The sequence below is a fragment of the Amphiura filiformis genome, chromosome 11 (assembly GCF_039555335.1).
Source record: "Amphiura filiformis chromosome 11, Afil_fr2py, whole genome shotgun sequence".
Classification (NCBI taxonomy): Eukaryota; Metazoa; Echinodermata; class Ophiuroidea; order Amphilepidida; family Amphiuridae; genus Amphiura; species Amphiura filiformis.
In genome coordinates this window covers 20209462-20228260 of record NC_092638.1, presented here as the reverse complement: position 1 = coordinate 20228260, position 18799 = coordinate 20209462, and the positions used below count along the sequence as shown (strand labels likewise).

At 37.7% G+C, this 18799-nt stretch overlaps 1 protein-coding gene across 1 annotated transcript; it reads left to right on the top strand.

Moving 5' to 3' along the window:
• Positions 1-6997: 6997 nt before the first annotated feature.
• Positions 6998-15736, top strand: LOC140163537 (uncharacterized). The gene is made up of 4 exons (XM_072186851.1): positions 6998-7357; positions 8007-12739; positions 13230-14196; positions 15698-15736. The coding sequence occupies exons 1-4, from the start codon at positions 6998-7000 to the stop codon at positions 15734-15736; spliced, it is 6099 nt and encodes a 2032-aa protein (XP_072042952.1).
• Positions 15737-18799: the final 3063 nt, after the last annotated feature.

Genomic DNA, 18799 nt, shown 5'->3' with positions numbered 1-18799 from the left:
CTATAGATTATTCACAGAATTTGGGTCAAAGGTCATTAAGGGGTCATTTCCGGTCTGAAAGCTAAAAATATTTTAAAATCACTGTTTTTACAAATTACATAGCAGAGTGTTGTCATTAGCACACATGCATTGCTACCAACCAGGGTCTTTGGGGTGTCTACAGTTTCGGGGTCAAAGGTCATTAAGGGGTCGCTTCCGGTCAAAAACCAAAAATCATCAAATATGTTCATTTTTTAAAATCTCAAAACGTAACTAAACTAGAGTGACATTAACTTCATATATGCATTAGTGTTACCCAATGTATGCACGGTATTTTTATTTTTATGGTCAAAGGTCATTTAGACGTCATTTCCGGTTTTAAGCTAAATAACTTCAAGAATTTTTATCTCCATAACTAAGCATAGTAGATTTTTAAATTTAAACTGTAACAATGCATTTTAGCGGTGTGTATGAGGTTTTTTTTATATTGGGGTCAAAGGTCAAAAAGGAGGTCAAAACGTCAAATTTGTAAAAAAATGTGTAAAATTACGGAAAAATAGCTGTATCTCAGCCTATGGAAGACGGATAAAGCCCCTACATGCTACACCATAAACTTTAAGACTGGTTTCTTCTTCTTCTATCTTCTGGCAACAAATTATGACAATATGTCCTCCCATAAAACTGCATGTTAAATGGCCAAAATAACCAGTGGGGTTTCTTTCCCTTTACCTTGTTATTTCAACTTAAAATGGACATCAACCCTTCCTGTCAGTTATTACTAATATTATATCAACATTTTGAATAAAGAATAACAAAATTAAAATTTGACGGAAATCGTACATTAAGGCTTTAAGGTAGTTTTATCGGACACCAGTAAATTATGGCCCTATTGCCATTTGACTCCAAATCTGTGACAACAGCATACCCGGTAGTATATAGACATGGTACACGTCGCGGCAAACGAGTGTTGCTAATCTTCGAGTATCGAGTTTCGAGTTCGAGTATCGAGTTTCGAGTTGCAATTTTCGAGTATCGAGTTGCAATTTTCGAGTATCGAGTTGAAATTTTCGAGTATCGAGTTGAAATTTTCGAGTATCGAGTTGAAATTTTCGAGTATCGAGTTGAAATTTTCGAGTATCGAGTTGCAATTTTCGAGTATCGAGTTGAAATTTTCGAGTATCGAGTTGAAATTTTCGAGTATCGAGTTGAAATTTTCGAGTATCGAGTTGCAATTTTCGAGTATCGAGTTGCAATTTTCGAGTATCGAGTTGAAATTTTCGAGTATCGAGTTGAAATTTTCGAGTATCGAGTTGAAATTTTCGAGTATCGAGTTGAAATTTTCGAGTATCGAGTTGAAATTTTCGAGTATCGAGTTGCAATTTTCGAGTATCGAGTTGAAATTTTCGAGTATCGAGTTGAAATTTTCGAGTATCGAGTTGCAATTTTCGAGTATCGAGTTGCAATTTTCGAGTATCGAGTTGAAATTTTCGAGTATCGAGTTGAAATTTTCGAGTATCGAGTTGAAATTTTCGAGTATCGAGTTGCAATTGTCGAGTATCGAGTTGAAATCTTCGAGTATCGAGTTGCAATTTTCGAGTATCGAGTTGAAATATTCGAGTATCGAGTTCAATTTTCGAGTATCGAGTTGCAATTTTAATTTTCAATCTGCTTTTGAAGTAGGCTATAGGATGTCCCCTCTCCGACATGAAGAGAAAGCACAAATGTTTAACCCTTCTCTATCCAATTTGTTATTACGTTCTCCACGGAATTCGTAAAAGCCCCGGTAAAAGCACACTAGTTGTTCATAAAAAGGGTAGGCCTACTAGTGGATAGGTATTAACCTCGGGGTATTACCCTCCCGAGTAGGCCTACATTGATACCAGAATGACTAAAATTAGACTAGGGTTAACTTATATATATACCGGGATATATACACGTTACCATTATATTAAGGGCTCGTGGAAAAAAAAAAAAAAGGAAAATCTGCATCAGAAAATTCAAACTAGAAAATCGTTCATTTTAGCATACTTCAAGTTTCAAACTCGAAAACCTGCAAAATGAGCCTACTTCGAGTTTTATACTCGAAAATCTGTAAAATGTTTAATTTTAGAGTTTCATTTATACCTATTATAATGAAAAGCAAACTACTTCACATCATATTAGATTAACCCTACTCTAACGCAGGGGTGCATGGTACCGTGGTATCCAACTCCCCTTACGGATGACTTTAACGTAACCCTAAAACGCTTTTATTTAGTTTTAGCACCCTCTACTTTTTATATAGCTCGAAAATCGTTCATTTTGGCATACGTCGAGTTTCAAACTCGAAAACCTTTAACATGAGCCTACTTCGAGTTTTAAATTCGAGAATCTGCAAAATTTTAAATGTTCGAGTTTCATTCATACCTCATAATGTAAGGTAAACTAAATTTATTTCAGATCATTAGATTAACCATATAGTCCAACGAAGGGGTGGTATCGTGGTATCCAGCCCGGGATCCAACACCCCAACAGATAAGTTTACCGTAACCCAAAACGCTTTTATTTAAGCTTTAGCACACATTTCTTTTGTGCATGCGCATGTGCGAAAAATGTATCATTTGTAACAGGAAAGTTTAACTCGAACTTCGTTCATTTGAGCCAGGGGCGTAACCAGACCTGACCTTCCGGGGGGGCAAGATTGAAAAATTTCCCAATTCATGACCAAAAGTCGCGAGCGGCTTGCCGCGAAGCGTTAAACGGGTGGGGTCCAGGGGCCCGCCTTAGGGGCCCTGGTGGGGTCCAGTGGCAAAGACCCGGCGGGGGTCAAGGGGCAGAGCCCCTGAAGCTCCTGGTTTTGGCATATTAGAAGCTAAAAATCAGTGTTTCAGAGTACAAATTTCAAATTCCCTCTTTCATTCCCTTCTCCCTTCCCTTTTTCTCTTCTCCCTTTCCCTTTTTTTCCCTCTTTTTTTTTTCTTCTTTCCCTTTCTCTTCTTCTTCCCTCTTTTTCCCCCTTTTCTCTTCTCCTTCCCTTTTTTCTTCCCTCTTTTCTCTCTTTCCCCCCTTTTCCCCTTCCCAATTTTTTGCTCTTCTTCCCAGTTTTTTTGTGTCCGAGGGGGGGGGGGGCAGCTTGCCCCCGGCCACCCCACTGGTTACGCCACTGATTTGAGCGCATTTCGAGTTACAAACTCGAAAACCTGCAAAATGAGCGTTCTTCGAGTTAAAAATTCGAAAACCTGCAAAATGATTAATATTCGAGTCTCGTCCATATTTACTATATATGAAACTCGAACATTTAAAACCATGCACCCCCTGCGTTAGAGTAGGGTTAATCTAATATGATGTGAAGTAGTTTGCTTTTCATTATAATAGGTATAAATGAAACTCTAAAATTAAACATTTTACAGATTTTCGAGTATAAAACTCGAAGTAGGCTCATTTTGCAGGTTTTCGAGTTTGAAACTTGAAGTATGCTAAAATGAACGATTTTCTAGTTTGAATTTTCTGATGCAGATTTTCCTTTTTCTCGTTATCCACGAGCCCTTAATATAATGGTAACGTGTATATATCCCGGTATATATATAAGTTAACCCTAGTCTAATTTTAGTCATTCTGGTATCAATGTAGGCCTACTCGGGAGGGTAATACCCCCGAGGTTAATACCTATCCACTAGTAGGCCTACCCTTTTTATGAACAACTAGTGTGCTTTTACCGGGGCTTTTACGAATTCCGTGGAAACGTAATAACAAATTGGATAGAGAAGGGTTAAACATTTGTGCTTTCTCTTCATGTCGGAGAGGGACATCCTATAGCCTACTTCAAAAGCAGATTGAAAATTAAAATTCCAACTCGATACTCGAAAATTGAACTCGATACTCGAAGATTTCAACTCGATACTCGAAAATTGCAACTCGATACTCGAAGATTTCAACTCGATACTCGACAATTGCAACTCGATACTCGAAAATTTCAACTCGATACTCGAAAATTTCAACTCGATACTCGAAAATTTCAACTCGATACTCGAAAATTGCAACTCGATACTCGAAAATTGCAACTCGATACTCGAAAATTTCAACTCGATACTCGAAAATTTCAACTCGATACTCGAAAATTTCAACTCGATACTCGAAAATTTCAACTCGATACTCGAAAATTGCAACTCGATACTCGAAAATTTCAACTCGATACTCGAAAATTTCAACTCGATACTCGAAAATTTCAACTCGATACTCGAAAATTTCAACTCGATACTCGAAAATTTCAACTCGATACTCGAAAATTTCAACTCGATACTCGAAAATTGCAACTCGATACTCGAAAATTGCAACTCGATACTCGAAAATTTCAACTCGATACTCGAAAATTTCAACTCGATACTCGAAAATTTCAACTCGATACTCGAAAATTGCAACTCGATACTCGAAAATTTCAACTCGATACTCGAAAATTTCAACTCGATACTCGAAAATTTCAACTCGATACTCGAAAATTTCAACTCGATACTCGAAAATTGCAACTCGGTACTCGAAAATTTCAACTCGATACTCGAAAATTTCAACTCGATACTCGAAAATTTCAACTCGATACTCGAAAATTTCAACTCGATACTCGAAAATTGCAACTCGATACTCGAAAATTGCAACTCGATACTCGAAAATTTCAACTCGATACTCGAAAATTTCAACTCGATACTCGAAAATTTCAACTCGATACTCGAAAATTGCAACTCGATACTCGAAAATTGCAACTCGAAACTCGATACTCGAACTCGAAACTCGATACTCGAACTCGAAACTCGATACTCGAACTCGAAACTCGATACTCGAAGATTAGCAACACACGCGGCAAACTTAAAAGAGAGAGAGAGCTGACAGTGTCAAGACATGAGTAATCAAACCCACACGCAATTACGTTAGTCAGCCCCCGGGTCAAAGTAGGGGCGGCAAAAACGAAGGGCGGCAGAAGGAGAAGGGCGGCAAAAAGAAGGGCGGCGGAAGAAGAAGGGCGGCAAAAAGCATTAGTAAAGAAAAAAGGGCGGAAAAAGTTGAAAAAGTATAAAAAATTGTGAAAAAATGGCACTCTACATTGCTTTTAGGGCGCTAGCGCCTAAAATCCTTTTTTCGGGCTGTTGAGGAAGGGGTGGCCATTTTTTTCAGCCCCCCCTAGGAGGGTCAACAATTTTCAGGGCCCCTTTTTGCATCAGGCCCCCCCTTACAAGTGTTTGTGAACGGTCCCTAAACTAATTTAAATTTGATGCAATAATTAAAAACAGGATGACAAGACGCAATTTTTAAAAAAATAAATATAAAGTGTTCGCTCATAGATTTAAAGATGTATGGTTCATCCAAGGGGTGTGTGAGTGTGTGTGGAGGGAGGGGGGTCCCTGGTGAAGAAATTGAAAGAAACTGAGAGAAAGTGTCTAATTATTGTATGTCTTGATTCTGGTTTATGTCGTAATGCTAACATTTTTGTTTATACTTCTATAGCACATGTATGATGATGATGATGATGATGATGATGATGATGATGATGATGATGATGATGATGATGATGATATCATAGGCTGGGCTAAATAAAAAAATCTCAAAAACAAGCGGAAGAACTATTATTTGTATCATCAGGAAAGTCAAATTATTACAGAAAACATGCAACCTCTTCAGTGGTGTAGCCATGATTGTTTGCGGGGGGGGATTTTGAAAAAGTGAAATTATGAACTTTCTTGACCAGGAAAGTATAAACAGAGATATGAAGAACCTTATTTTTTTGTTGTTATGAACTTCCGTCGTTGAAAGCCTACTATCACACAATTCAGTTTTATTTTATACCTGACCTTTTTATATTCATTTAATTATTTCTTTGTTTAGTTATCATTTACTTATTTACGTGTATTATTTACTTCATCATTTCTAGCAGTACGGCTATGATTCTTCTCAGTTTTTCTTTTGCTCAATTAGATAAATCTTTTACCAATTTCACGACATCTGATGTGTGCGGGAATGGGAGGTATTTATATGTGTGGGGTGTGTGTGTAGTGGACAATGCAGTGTTTAGTGTTATTTTACAGCCGACATCACGCATTTACGGTACATTCGGCGAAACACAAAGGGGCTGTGTGCGTGCATAGGTGCGTGGTACACAATACAATGTCTATGTGGGTACAGTGATGTGGGCGTGGTTTGGGTGAGTGAAAACAGGTTGGTGCACGCACTTGCTTTGAAAGCCATGGGAAAATTATTTTCCCAGTGTGTCTGTGGCGTTGCTCTGAACAAGACACGTTTGTGATTGCTCGTATAAAAACCTCGTATATGAGAACGTGAAATAAGAAAATTACTTGCTTGTTTTCTTATTTCTTAATTTCTTGCTTGTTTCCTTCATTCATTCTATCATTCATTCATTTACCCGATCATTCATTCAATCATTCATTTACTCATCTACTTCATTCTTTTATTCTTCTCATCTCTTTTCTCTGCCTTCTTTCTTTCCGTTTGAGACCTAGAAGTTGCCTAGCTTCGGGTGCCTACCCCAGGCTGTGGGGCCACATAACGTAGCCAGGACGATAACCAACTTGAGTGCAAGAACTTGATATATACTTATACTGTATACATACTTATATACTTTTATATATTATAAGAACTGATATACATTTGATTTACTGCAGTAAGTTATTGAGTAAACTTTGTTATAATTCATATTGTGAAAATTCCTCGTCCATAAAAAAGATCACGAACGAACATATGAACTTGAATAAAGAACACTATACTCAATATCACTTATAATCAGTGCTTGATATTATATTCACCCTACTGCCCGGTAGGCCTAGGCCTACTATATACGAATTTTGGTTACCTGGAAAATACCATTAAATATCTAATAACGCTGTATACTATATCACAGCTTATTTCACTACTACAAGAAATTCATTTGTATAGCGATTACAATTATACTTAAGGACAAAACTATTGTATTTGAATAAATTGAATAGGCTAGGCCTAACTAACAAATATGCCACGCAAATCGAGAAGGTCCCGTGCGATGTCGGAACAGCAGGCAAAGAAAAAACTTGGTACAACTTTAGAAAGGCATGAAGCAGGGTTAACAAATAAGGTCTTTGGAAACTTCCATCAAGGTGATGAGCGTTTTTCCCCACTATCAAGAGCAAAACAATGCTCGTGTAACAGTTTAGCAATGCTCTGTAGTATCGAGCATGTTGAGAGCATATTGAATTCATCTCATATAGACGAAATGTTGATACATGGAGATGCCTTATATAAGACTACCGCTACCAAACTAGAAGCATGTTTTGAGCTTGCTAATGACGGAATTTTGACCAATGATCAATTGCCAACTAATTTTGCTCTTGGTAATAGCACTTACACAGTTCGGTACGATACTGTAAGGTACGGAGGCTTGATGACAACCCAAACATTGAACGCGACCCGCTTACTATTGAATTGGAAACATCATTTAGTATTACAAATAAGGTAATTTTCAATGTTGATTGTTACATGATGGCCATTTACAAGAATTCAGAGACAGGCGGTTTTATATTTTTTGATTCTCATTCACGAGATCAGTCTGGTTTCCCTATTGCAGACGGCACTGCCATTGCATTGTGTTTTAAAGACCTCCAATATTTGCATGCATACTTGAGTGGTTTGGCTAACAAATTGCACTTGGCTGAAAGAATGTTTTACATTATACCCATTGCTACTAATGAAGATACACATACAGAAAAAGTGACCCAGGGTGTTCCTTCTTTCCAACACGGACAAATGACTCATCAGATCAAGAGGATACGGAAAACACAAGCTCTCTAAATGAAATACGTGACCCAAGTCCCAGACTCTCGAGATGGCAAACTTGGTACCAAGGGCTTTCCGAAGAAAAGAAAAGTGACCTTCTTGCCAAAAAGCGAAAACGTGCAAGAGAAGATTATGCGTCGATAGAAAGACGTGAAAGAAAGAAACAACAAGCATGTGAAGCATATCAGAATCCAGATATAGCTGAAAGAAAGAAACATCAAACACGTAAAGCATATCAGAATCCAGATATAGCTGAAAGAAAGAAACAACAAGCACGTGTACATTCACATGAAGCATACCAAAATCCAGAGAAAGGACGACGTAAACGTACTCAAGCCCGCGAAAGATCTAAAGATGCTTATAACGACCCTCAAAAGAAGGTATTAAAAATCCAGGAAAACCAATTACGTAGATCAAGAAAGCCTTCTGATATTGACACGGTAATATCACGATTCAAATTATTTTGCAAAGAAGGTATGCAGCTGGTATTTGTATGTCAAATATGTCAAAGAATTAACTTCAGACACCAGGTTAAAATACTCAGAAAAGAAAACTACAATCAACGGATTCTACTCAAAAGTCTCCCTCCTGGCATGTCCATTGAAGATATAAATGTAGTGGAAGATAGGGATGACAGCAAAACATGGATATGTAATACCTGTCATGGAAGTATGAAAGCTAAACGTATGCCAACAATAGCAACAGTTAACGGGTTGGAAATACAGGATCAGCCTCCCGAACTTTCGCATTTGAATATGCTAGAAAGGCACCTAATAGCTCCAGCAATACCCTTTATGAAGATGATATCTCTAATTAAGGGTGCTCAAAAAGGAGTTCATGGCCAGATAGTGTGTGTAAAAGCTGATGTTAACTCAGTTGCCCAAAGTTTACCAAGACTGCCAACGGACCATAGTCTGATCAGAGTAAAACTGAAAAGAAAACTGGAATATAAAGGACATCACATGTGCCAAGATGTCAATCCAAGTAAAATAAGATCAGCACTTGTTTGGTTGAAAGAAAACAACCCTGAATACGAAGATATTGACATTAACTTTGAAGCTTTTGACAACATGTTAGATGACCAGTTAATTCACAGTGACCACTCCGATGATAATGAAGATGACATACCAGATTCAGGAGATGAATGTACACAAGGTGACAGTGATACCTCCCCCAATGTCAATCATATCCAAGATAATGATGATGTTGCTAATGTTCATGACTTTGACAACGATCTCAATGATGAATCGGTCAATCATGCTGATGACAATAGTATGAATGTAGATAATGTCACTGATGAGTGTGGAGATGATACAAGTTTGCGACACTCCCATGATAGCAATGAAGACGATCATTCTGATAATGAAGATCAGACCAGAGATGACAATGTTGTTGATCGAGATAACATCCCAAGTAATGAAGTCAATGAAAATGAACATGATGTTACAAACACGTCAGCACCGCTGTATTCATTCTTACATGCTGTAGATTTTGCACAGTACGCAGCAGACAAGAGTGATAGCACTATTTTGTCAGTGGCTCCAGGACAAGGCAATAAGCCAGAACACGTTTTAGAAATGGAACCGAAGTGCTTCCCAGTAGAATTTCCAGATGGTTCTAATACGTATAACGAGAGCCGAGAACAAAAGCTTTCGCCTTCTAGATATTTCAATGCCAGGCTCTTTTCAGCTGATAATAGATTTGCCAGGAACCCGGAATATATATTCTTTGCTCTCTACTGCACAGAAGTACATCAAATTCATTCAAATGTATCTATTGCTACTAGAATAGGTTGCACAAAAACTTCAGATGGAAAAAAAATCACAGCATCTATGTTACGAGACCACGAACAGGTGAAGCAACTTATTAAAAGAGACGAAGGTTACCGATTCCTGGCTCAACTTAGAGGAACCCCTGCATACTGGGAAAAATCGAAGAAAGATATCTTTGCAATGATTCGTCAACTAGGAATTCCTACTTTCTTTGTGACATTTAGTGCTGCTGATAGACGATGGATCGAAATACATAATTCTATCCTTAAGATGTTAGGAAAACCACCAATGACACCAGAGGAACATAAGAATATGTCATGGGATGAACATTGCGATATCATCATGTCCAATCCAGTTGCAGCTGCCAAACTGTTTCAGGAAAGATTACACACATTTATCAATGACGTGATTATGTCACCAGCTAATCCTATTGGCAAAGTGAAGGACTACTTCTACAGGACAGAATTCCAGCAACGTGGCTGGCCGCATATTCACATGATTGCGTGGGTTGAAAATGCCCCCCAAATGGGTGAAGATCCAGATAATGAGGTCATAGAATTCGTTGATAGATACATATCATGCGAAATTCCACCAGAAACTGATCCTGAATTACATGAAATTGTTACGAGTGTGCAAGTTCACAGTAAAACTCACACAAGATCGTGCAGAAAAACAGGGAAAACATGCCGGTTTAATTTTCCAAAACCACCATCAGACAGAACATTCATTTGCACTCCAACCATGCCAACAGCAGAAAGAGATGAAAATGATGAAGAACATCAGAAAACCCTAGATCGTGAAACGAAAGCAAAAAATATGCTGAACAACATTTGGGAACTTTTGCAGAATCCTGATCATGACTTTGCAGATTTTTATGACGTTCTTTGTTTAGCTGGAATTGGACAAGACGAATTTGAACAGGCACTAGAGACGCTTTCAAAGCGGCAAACCATGTACCTAAAAAGGCGTCTTGAAGACCAATGGATCAACAATTACAACCCAGACCTGATTCGCTGCTGGAATGGCAACATGGATATTCAATATGTACTCGATCCATATGCATGCGTTATGTATATTGTATCCTACATTACTAAATCAGAAAGAGAAATGGGTGACTTGCTCAGAAATGCTCAGAAAGAAGCAGCACAAGGAAACAATGATGCCATACAGCAATTACGAAAGCTTGGAAGTATCTACCTCCAAAACAGAGAAGTTAGTGTCATGGGAGCAGTCTACCTTATCTGTAGTATGCCTTTGCGAAATAGCACACGAAAAGTAATGTTTCTGCAAACTGCGTTAGACGGACAACGGATATCTCTACCTCTGACACAACTACAAGCAAATGCAGGTAATTCTGAGCAAGTATGGCAGACTACTCAAATTGAAAAATATCTTGATAGACCAAGTACGCCAAAGTACAACAACATGTGCATGGCCACGTTTTACTCAACTCACTATCAAGTGTCGGCCAAATCGGACAATATCAATAGAGACCCAGATGATAACGTAGATGATGAAACCGATGATGACGAAGCGTCTGATCGTCGAGATAAACTAATACAGTTGAACACCCATGGCATCAAGATGAAAGAACGTAAAGGAAAGCCAGCTGTCATTCGTTACCCAAGGGTATCAAAAAAGAAAGACAGTGAGAGGTATCATATGAATATGCTACGTTTATACCTTCCTCATAGGAGTCCAAATATCAAGCCAGATAGTTTTCCCACCTACGAAAGTTATCATATGACTGGATACACAACTATCAACAAAGACAGACTACGAGTTAAAGACGTGGTTGAACAAAACATGTCAGAATTCGAACCGAAAACAGATGAACTAGATGAAGCGTGGGAAGTACTTCAAGAAGTAGAAAATATGGAAGATGCTTGGGCAGGAATTGCTCCACAATCTGCGCAGCAACGTATTGATGATAGATTAAAAGATGTTAGAATCGAAGACTCAGATGATGACTTAGCTGAAATTGAAGTTCCTGAACTTCAACCAGGAAATAGACCTGGCCAACGTGATGCAGGTTTACCAAGGTGTGCTATTGAAACCCGTAATCCAGATATAACTGAAGAACAGGCAGAGACTATGATGCGTCAGCTTAATGATAAACAACGACAGTTATTTAATCATGTTGCTAAATGGTGCGATGAAAAAGCAAGAAATCACAGAATAGACCCATTTCATATCTTCCTCACTGGAGGTGCAGGAACTGGAAAATCGCATGTGATCAGATGCATCAGTTACTATGCTCAAAAGAAATTTGCAACAATGACCGAGTCCGCTGATGATGTAACTGTGCTATTAATGTCACATCTTGGAACAGCTGCATATAACATTTCTGGTCAAACCATCTGCACAGCCTTAAAAACAGGTATTAGAATGGCCAAAGATTACAAACCTCTTGGAGAACAAAGTCTCAGCACGCTCCGCACAAAGTATCAACACGTACAGCTTGTAATTATAGATGAAATATCTATGGTTAGTGCTACTCAGCTATCGTACATTCACGGACGATTACAACAAATCAAAGGAACATCATACACTTCCTACTTTGGCAATGTCTCTATCCTGGCAGTAGGAGATTTCTTTCAATTACCACCGATAAGTCCACCCACACCTTTGTGTTTCCCACACGAAGAACCCTTGAAAGACTTATGGAATTCACTGTTTGAGAAAGTTGAACTAACTGAAATAATGCGACAGCGGGATGATGCAATATTTGCCCAAATGTTGAACCGACTTCGCGTGCGGAAAAAAAACGAACCACTAGAAGAAGCAGACAAGGAACTCTTACGTTCCCGCATAGTTCATGAGCACATTCGTCAAGCACCTTCTGACGCGTTACACTTGTTTTACCTCAACGTGGATGTTGACAGTCACAATGAAACAAAGTTAGCTTCACTAAACACGGAAACATTTACTATCAAAGCAGAAGACGTTGACCAAAAGGGTGGCAGAGTGATCAAAGTCCACGAAACACCACATGACACATCACGTCGAAAAGACGACACATCACTTGTACCTTATCTGAAGTTAGCAGTAGGTGCTAGAACTATGCTAATAGCTAACATTGATGTTCCCGATGGTCTTTGTAATGGAGTATCTGGTACCATTAAAGGAATTGAATTCGGTAACTCCAAGAACATGCCACAGGCTGTCTATGTCAGGTTTGACAGTGACAAAATTGCCCGGTGGGTTCAGTTTGTATTTAAAGGTAGGACGTATGACCGTTCCAGGATTTGAAAATGACCCCTATTTCACGGGGAATCGAGGACATTTGCAGCAATTTTACCCCCTATTTTGCGCGAAATCAAGGAAAATTTTCCCCCAAATACCTCCCCTATTTTTATCATTTTGAGGACGCATTTTCATTTCACCCCCTTATCATGAGGAATCAAGGACATTTTTCCGAAATAAATACTCCTATTTTTACCATTTCAAGGACGCTTTTGAATTTCCCCCCTATTTCACGGGGAAATGAGGACAATAACAAAAACTGTAGCAGTAAAACGCGGACGAAAGTCCTAGAAATACACCCTATTTTTCATTTCAAGGACAATTTTGCTCCAAAACACCCCTAATTTGGACAATCGCGAATAATTTTGTCCTCGAAAATTCCGCGGACATTTCTTGAAAAGTACCCCTAATTGGAACCATCATGCGTACACATTGCCAGTGAAGACTGAACCCACCGGGCAAAATTGGAAGGAAGGCTCGATCATCACAAGTTATACCACCTGAGTATGTATCGTGTGTCGCTATAATGCCACGTAAGGAAACATTTCAATTGAAAGGAAGAAACTTCAGTACCACAAGAGAACAGATTCCATTGAAACTTGCTTGGGCTGTTACTGTTCACAAAGTCCAGGGACTGACAACTGAACAAGCTGTGATTTCTATGAAATGTTTCAAAGAATCAATGGCATACGTTGCACTTAGTCGAGTGACAACTTTAGAGGGAATGCATTTAACCAACTGTGATTTTTCCCGGATCTATTGCAATCCAGATGTAGCACGATATGTTGCAGAGATGCCTACTTGTGATCTATCCAATGCCAATCCTATGCTACCCATCGATCAGAATAAGTATTTCATAATTGCTCATCATAATATACAGAGCTTACGTCGACACATCGAAGACATGAAGAGCAATACAGAAATTAGGAAAGCACATGTTATTTGTTTATCAGAAACATGGTTGACAGACAATAGTAGCCTAGACTCTCTTGCAATAGAAGGCTACTCTTTAGAAGCAATACATTCTACTCGAGGCAGAGGTGTGGCAATTTACATTCAAAATGGTGTCAACTACACAGTAGTGCCCATTCCAAGCGATGTATGTGATGCACTTGCAATTAGGACACATGGAAACACAAACATGCTAATTACCGTCATATACAAACCCGTTGGAACTAGTACAGGGACATTTTGTACAGAAATGAATAACATCACTGCACAAACTGATTTACTTGATACAGATTATACAGTCTTTGTTGGCGACTTCAATCACAATTTAATGGGAGGTAGAGCAAATGAGTTCCAGTCCTTAAGCCAATACCATCAAGTTATCACAGATCCTACCACGGCTGGCGGCACTCTTCTTGATCATATCTATGTAAAACCATGTCCTGCATTATATTATGCACAGGTACTTAATACGTATTATTCATATCATAATCCGACTTTCATCGCATTTTAGGTATCAGTAATCTGGGAATCGATACCCATAGGCCTATACGAAGAAGTACCCACATCTGCAGCATCACATCTGTATAATTTAGTGCAATGTCTGAAAATTAACCTATAGTAATTATTTAGTGCAATTTATAAATATGTAGTGCAATATTTAATGCAATGTCTGAAATTGAACCTCGGAATTGAACCTGTATAAATTATTATGTGCAATCTGTAGCATTTTATATAGGACGTTTCGTGCAATGTTTAGTTTCCAATATTTGAAAGTAAATCTTTAATATTTAGTACAACCTGTATATTTAGCAAGTTTATAGTGCAATATTTAATGCAATAAATTGAACCTGCATATTAAGTGCAATCTGTAACATTTAGCACGTTTAGTGCAATATTTAGTATACAATATGTGAAATTAAACCTATAATACTTAACATGCTTAGTGAAATATGTAATGCAATATAGTTTAGTGAAAGTTATATTTGCGCGTATTAGTGCGCCTATAACAAAAATAAAAAACACAGAAACATAAAAAAAAATCCTACTTCATATGAAAATGTAGGCAAAAATGTCAGCCTGAATTATCAATAAAATAAACGGATATTTTATTTCTATCCCTCTCAAAGATAATAGTAGCTCTGAAATGTCAAGAACAGGAACAGGGTAGTGGAAATTACTCCACTACCCCCTCCCTTCCATTCACCACCGCCGCGCCACAACGAGACCCCATCACCTGGCAAGATTTTTAGCCTTGAAGCGGCAGAAGGAGTATAGGCAACATCTCACGTATAACAACCACAGACATATCGGCTCAGCTCCCAGGGGACATGGCACAGTCGACAGCTTTGGTATCGCACGATGCTATATACGATCTTCTACCTCATCGGACAGAAGAAGGCCACACCAAGACTATGGAATATTACAACGGGGCAGGTCATCGAGTTGTCAACGATCGACCAAACATGCTACAAACATTGACAATAACATACTGGAATGAGATTTGAGGATGAAATTCTGTTTCGACGCATGCAGTACCAAGAAAACAATGGCCAATTTACATGTATGTTGTAAGTACATTTTGAATATGTTGACTGATATGACTTAATAACCCATTTAATACCAAGACCAATTCCGGGAGTTAAAACTTACAAAATACTCTTTCTTTTAATATTCAATGAATAGTCCAACTGCAGCCCTGATTAAAACCTTAAACAGTATAGAGGCTGCAATGACCATTATACTTCGTTGTTTTGATTAATACAAATCATAGATACAAAAAGAATTACATTGTCCATTTCCAAAACTAAAATGAATCTCTTCATAAAATAGCCTGTGTCTTCAGAGATACCACTGTAATCTTAGATTTGTTCTCATTAAACAAATTATATTTGTGTCCAAATCCCTGATATTGGTTAAAATTTTATATTACATTTACCATTTTTTTTTTTTTTTTGTTAAAGGTTTTCCAGACCAACACACGTCCATGGGACCAGGGCTAAGCCTATAGAACTTCATATGAACCAGACCAAGGCCTTATCATGAATATAGGTCCTATAATATATAGGCCTACTAGGCGACAAACTTGATGAGAATTCGGTCAATATATGTCCCTATGTTAGCCTTTCCACGTTTACGGAATATGCGAAGTAAGTCTTCAAATTGGGATTTCAAGATCATTCAAGAAAATCTGTCACAAAAGAATAACCAAAGATTCGAGGAATGTTTTACAAATCAGACTTTCGAGGACCAAATTCCTATAGCACATCAGTACCAAGACTTAAAACCCAGCTTGATCTGCAAAAATATTTTGTAAGTACACTTTTTTCATTTGATTAATTACAGTTATAATTGATTGATATGATTAATTCCTCAGTGAAACCTTCAAGACATCCAGTTTCTTTTCAAGGTCAATAAAAAATGTTGACCAACTTTTCGAAATTTCCACCAAAAGTCATCAAGAAATGCTAAATTTTGCTCAAATATCTTTTTGTGAAGTTGATCCTAGATACTTCTAGTTTTTAATAATTTTTTTTGGATTTTCTCAAGAAATTAGCATTTTTACCCAAATGTGACCTCCTAGATGGATTCATCAAGTCCTTTCTATTAAAATATGTATATCTTTTATCAGTTTAGCAGTTATGAGGCACAACATTTTCCATAATTCCAGTGTTAAGACCAGTACCACCTTTCAGTAGTCCTTCAAGGAGGACCACGCTCCATTTAGTACGATAGTCCACGCCGTCAGGCGTGGGTCCTTCTACCATGGAGGTATATAAATAAATGGAGAATGATCCAGCCAAGCCTCTTTTGTACTACGTTGGTTATGACCAATTATTGTTGAATAGGCAATTTCAGGTTTATATTGATTATGCTAAGCTGATTACATTGTGAAGTCTGTTTCACTGGCCATTGATTTCAATGGGGTAAAATGAAGTTTATACTTATTGAAAGTGCTCATGTTTCATAAAATTTTGATAGGCCTATCAAAATCTCATTTTCGCCAAAAATTGAGTGCTTAAATTGGATCAAGAAATCAGTCTTTTGAAAAAGAAACACCTTATCTGTTGTCATCTTGTGACTCCTACATTTTGGTCATGAAAAATTGAATTATGACTTTTTTCCCCAAAAGTTATGACCCCCCGTATATTTGGAACCCCTCCTCCAAAGAAAATGATAGCCTCCTAATAATATTAATAATCATTTAGGCCTAAATACTGATAATTATTTATTATACAATGAGAAGTTTAACTTGATGATGATTTAGGCGGCCTATACGATTTCATGACAATACAGAATTAAAAGTTTAAAAACAATAACATGACATATCCGTCATGGCACTCAATCAATTTGACCCGAAGCTTCAACCAAAATCACGGTTATCATACACTAAACTATGAGAAACTGTTTAAACAAAGTATGTATAGGGCCTATACATTCCGTATATCAATTTCTCTCTAGAAAAGATTGTCTGATCATCACTTTTGCTTGAATTCCGAAGTACTTCCGGTAAATTTTGCTCGCTCGTAACTCAAATGGCCCAAATTGGCCCAACTTAATTTTTTCACAATCGGAAGGTAAAAACGTTTTGCTTTCATTTGCACTATATTTGAACTCCCTCAGACCCCCTTAAAAGCTTAATATATGAACATGAAAACTAAGTATATTTGTCAAGTTACGGCACAACTAGTGTAGAAAACAGTTTCATAACTTGAGAACAGAACATCCGAATTTCTTCGGGTTTTCGCACGATCATACATTGAAACTATAAGCTATCAAAACTGGTGACTTTGAACTAGCTGATTGACTAGCTGACGTCATTATACAGTCTCTTTTACAAGGCTTCCGGTACGGGTCAATGTAGGGTCAATTCCTATGAGGAAATTTTGGGAGTGACAATCAGTGAACCATGGTAGAGGCTCATAACCATCGTGGAGATCAATAGCTTGGCTGAAGTGGCTGGTCTATTCAAGTTTGGTGACTCATTGAATAGAGGTAATGGGATAATCTCCACTTAGGAGATTAGAATTCTGGCGATCATTCTCCATTTATTTATATACCTCCATGCTTCTACATTAGACATATCCTTCCCGGAAAGTCGGGGAAATGTCAAACTGATTAATTGACGCCTACTGATTAGCTACTAATGATATTCAGCCAATCCGATTGACTGAATATCATCAATAGCTGTCAGTAGGTGTGGCTTGCCTACCTGCTACCAGAACACTAGCTTCTAGCTTGGGATTGACACAAGTATTGCGTAACGAAATTGATTATTAATCCTCTTCAGTTGATATGTGTTCATGCTATTATAATACTCGGTTTTCTTCTTACCCTCAGTTCACTGACCTGTAGGTTGCACACAATCAGTTCCTTTTGTCATCACTACATTTAATATTGTCCTGGTTAACCACGATTCGTTACTATTTTTGTATAGAGATTGTGCTTGAAATTAGTAATTGGCTACAAACAAAGGATTTGAACCGACGTCCTTCAACGTAATCATGGGCCAGTGCAGTCCATTTAATCAAATGTTTTAATCAACCTATTTGATCGTAGTGCATTTGTTATGTATGAGCGTGTTTATAGTGAGACAATCTATCCGTTATTTAGCTTAAACTGTCGCGTAGTCTAGATTGGCAATGGTTAGTAAAATATAAACAAATATAGACTGCGTGGCAGTCCAGCTGAATACCGGATAATCTGGCTCACTATAAACACGCTCTATGTGAGACGAACTGTCTCGGTAGATTGCACTCATTGCTTTTGTTGAATGGATTTGAGTAGTCCGCCATATTTAAGGTATATGATACGTCATATGCACAACCTCTATTAATTGTGATAGTTGGCCTATTCGTTAAACATGTTTAAGAAAGATATAGAATTGGAGGACACACGCTTCATAAAAACTTTGGGTTTCATTCATTTATTTACTTTAATAATAAAACATAATTGATGATAAATGAAATAAATATAATTATAGGCCTGTATTAAATAATGAAAGAAAGACAGAAAAAAAAGAAAGAAAGAAAGAAAGAAAGAAAGAAAGAAAGAAAGAAAGAAAG

Bases quoted from the DNA above. Each gene is read 5' to 3' on its own strand.
- LOC140163537 (XM_072186851.1), top strand. From the start codon at position 6,998: ATGTCGGAACAGCAGGCAAAGAAAAAACTTGGTACAACTTTAGAAAGG. The intron at 7,358-8,006 runs GTAAGGTACGGA...AAAGCATATCAG, and splicing joins ACACAGTTCGGTACGATACT to AATCCAGATATAGCTGAAAG. The intron at 14,197-15,697 runs GTACTTAATACG...TTTTTGTTAAAG, and splicing joins CTGCATTATATTATGCACAG to GTTTTCCAGACCAACACACG.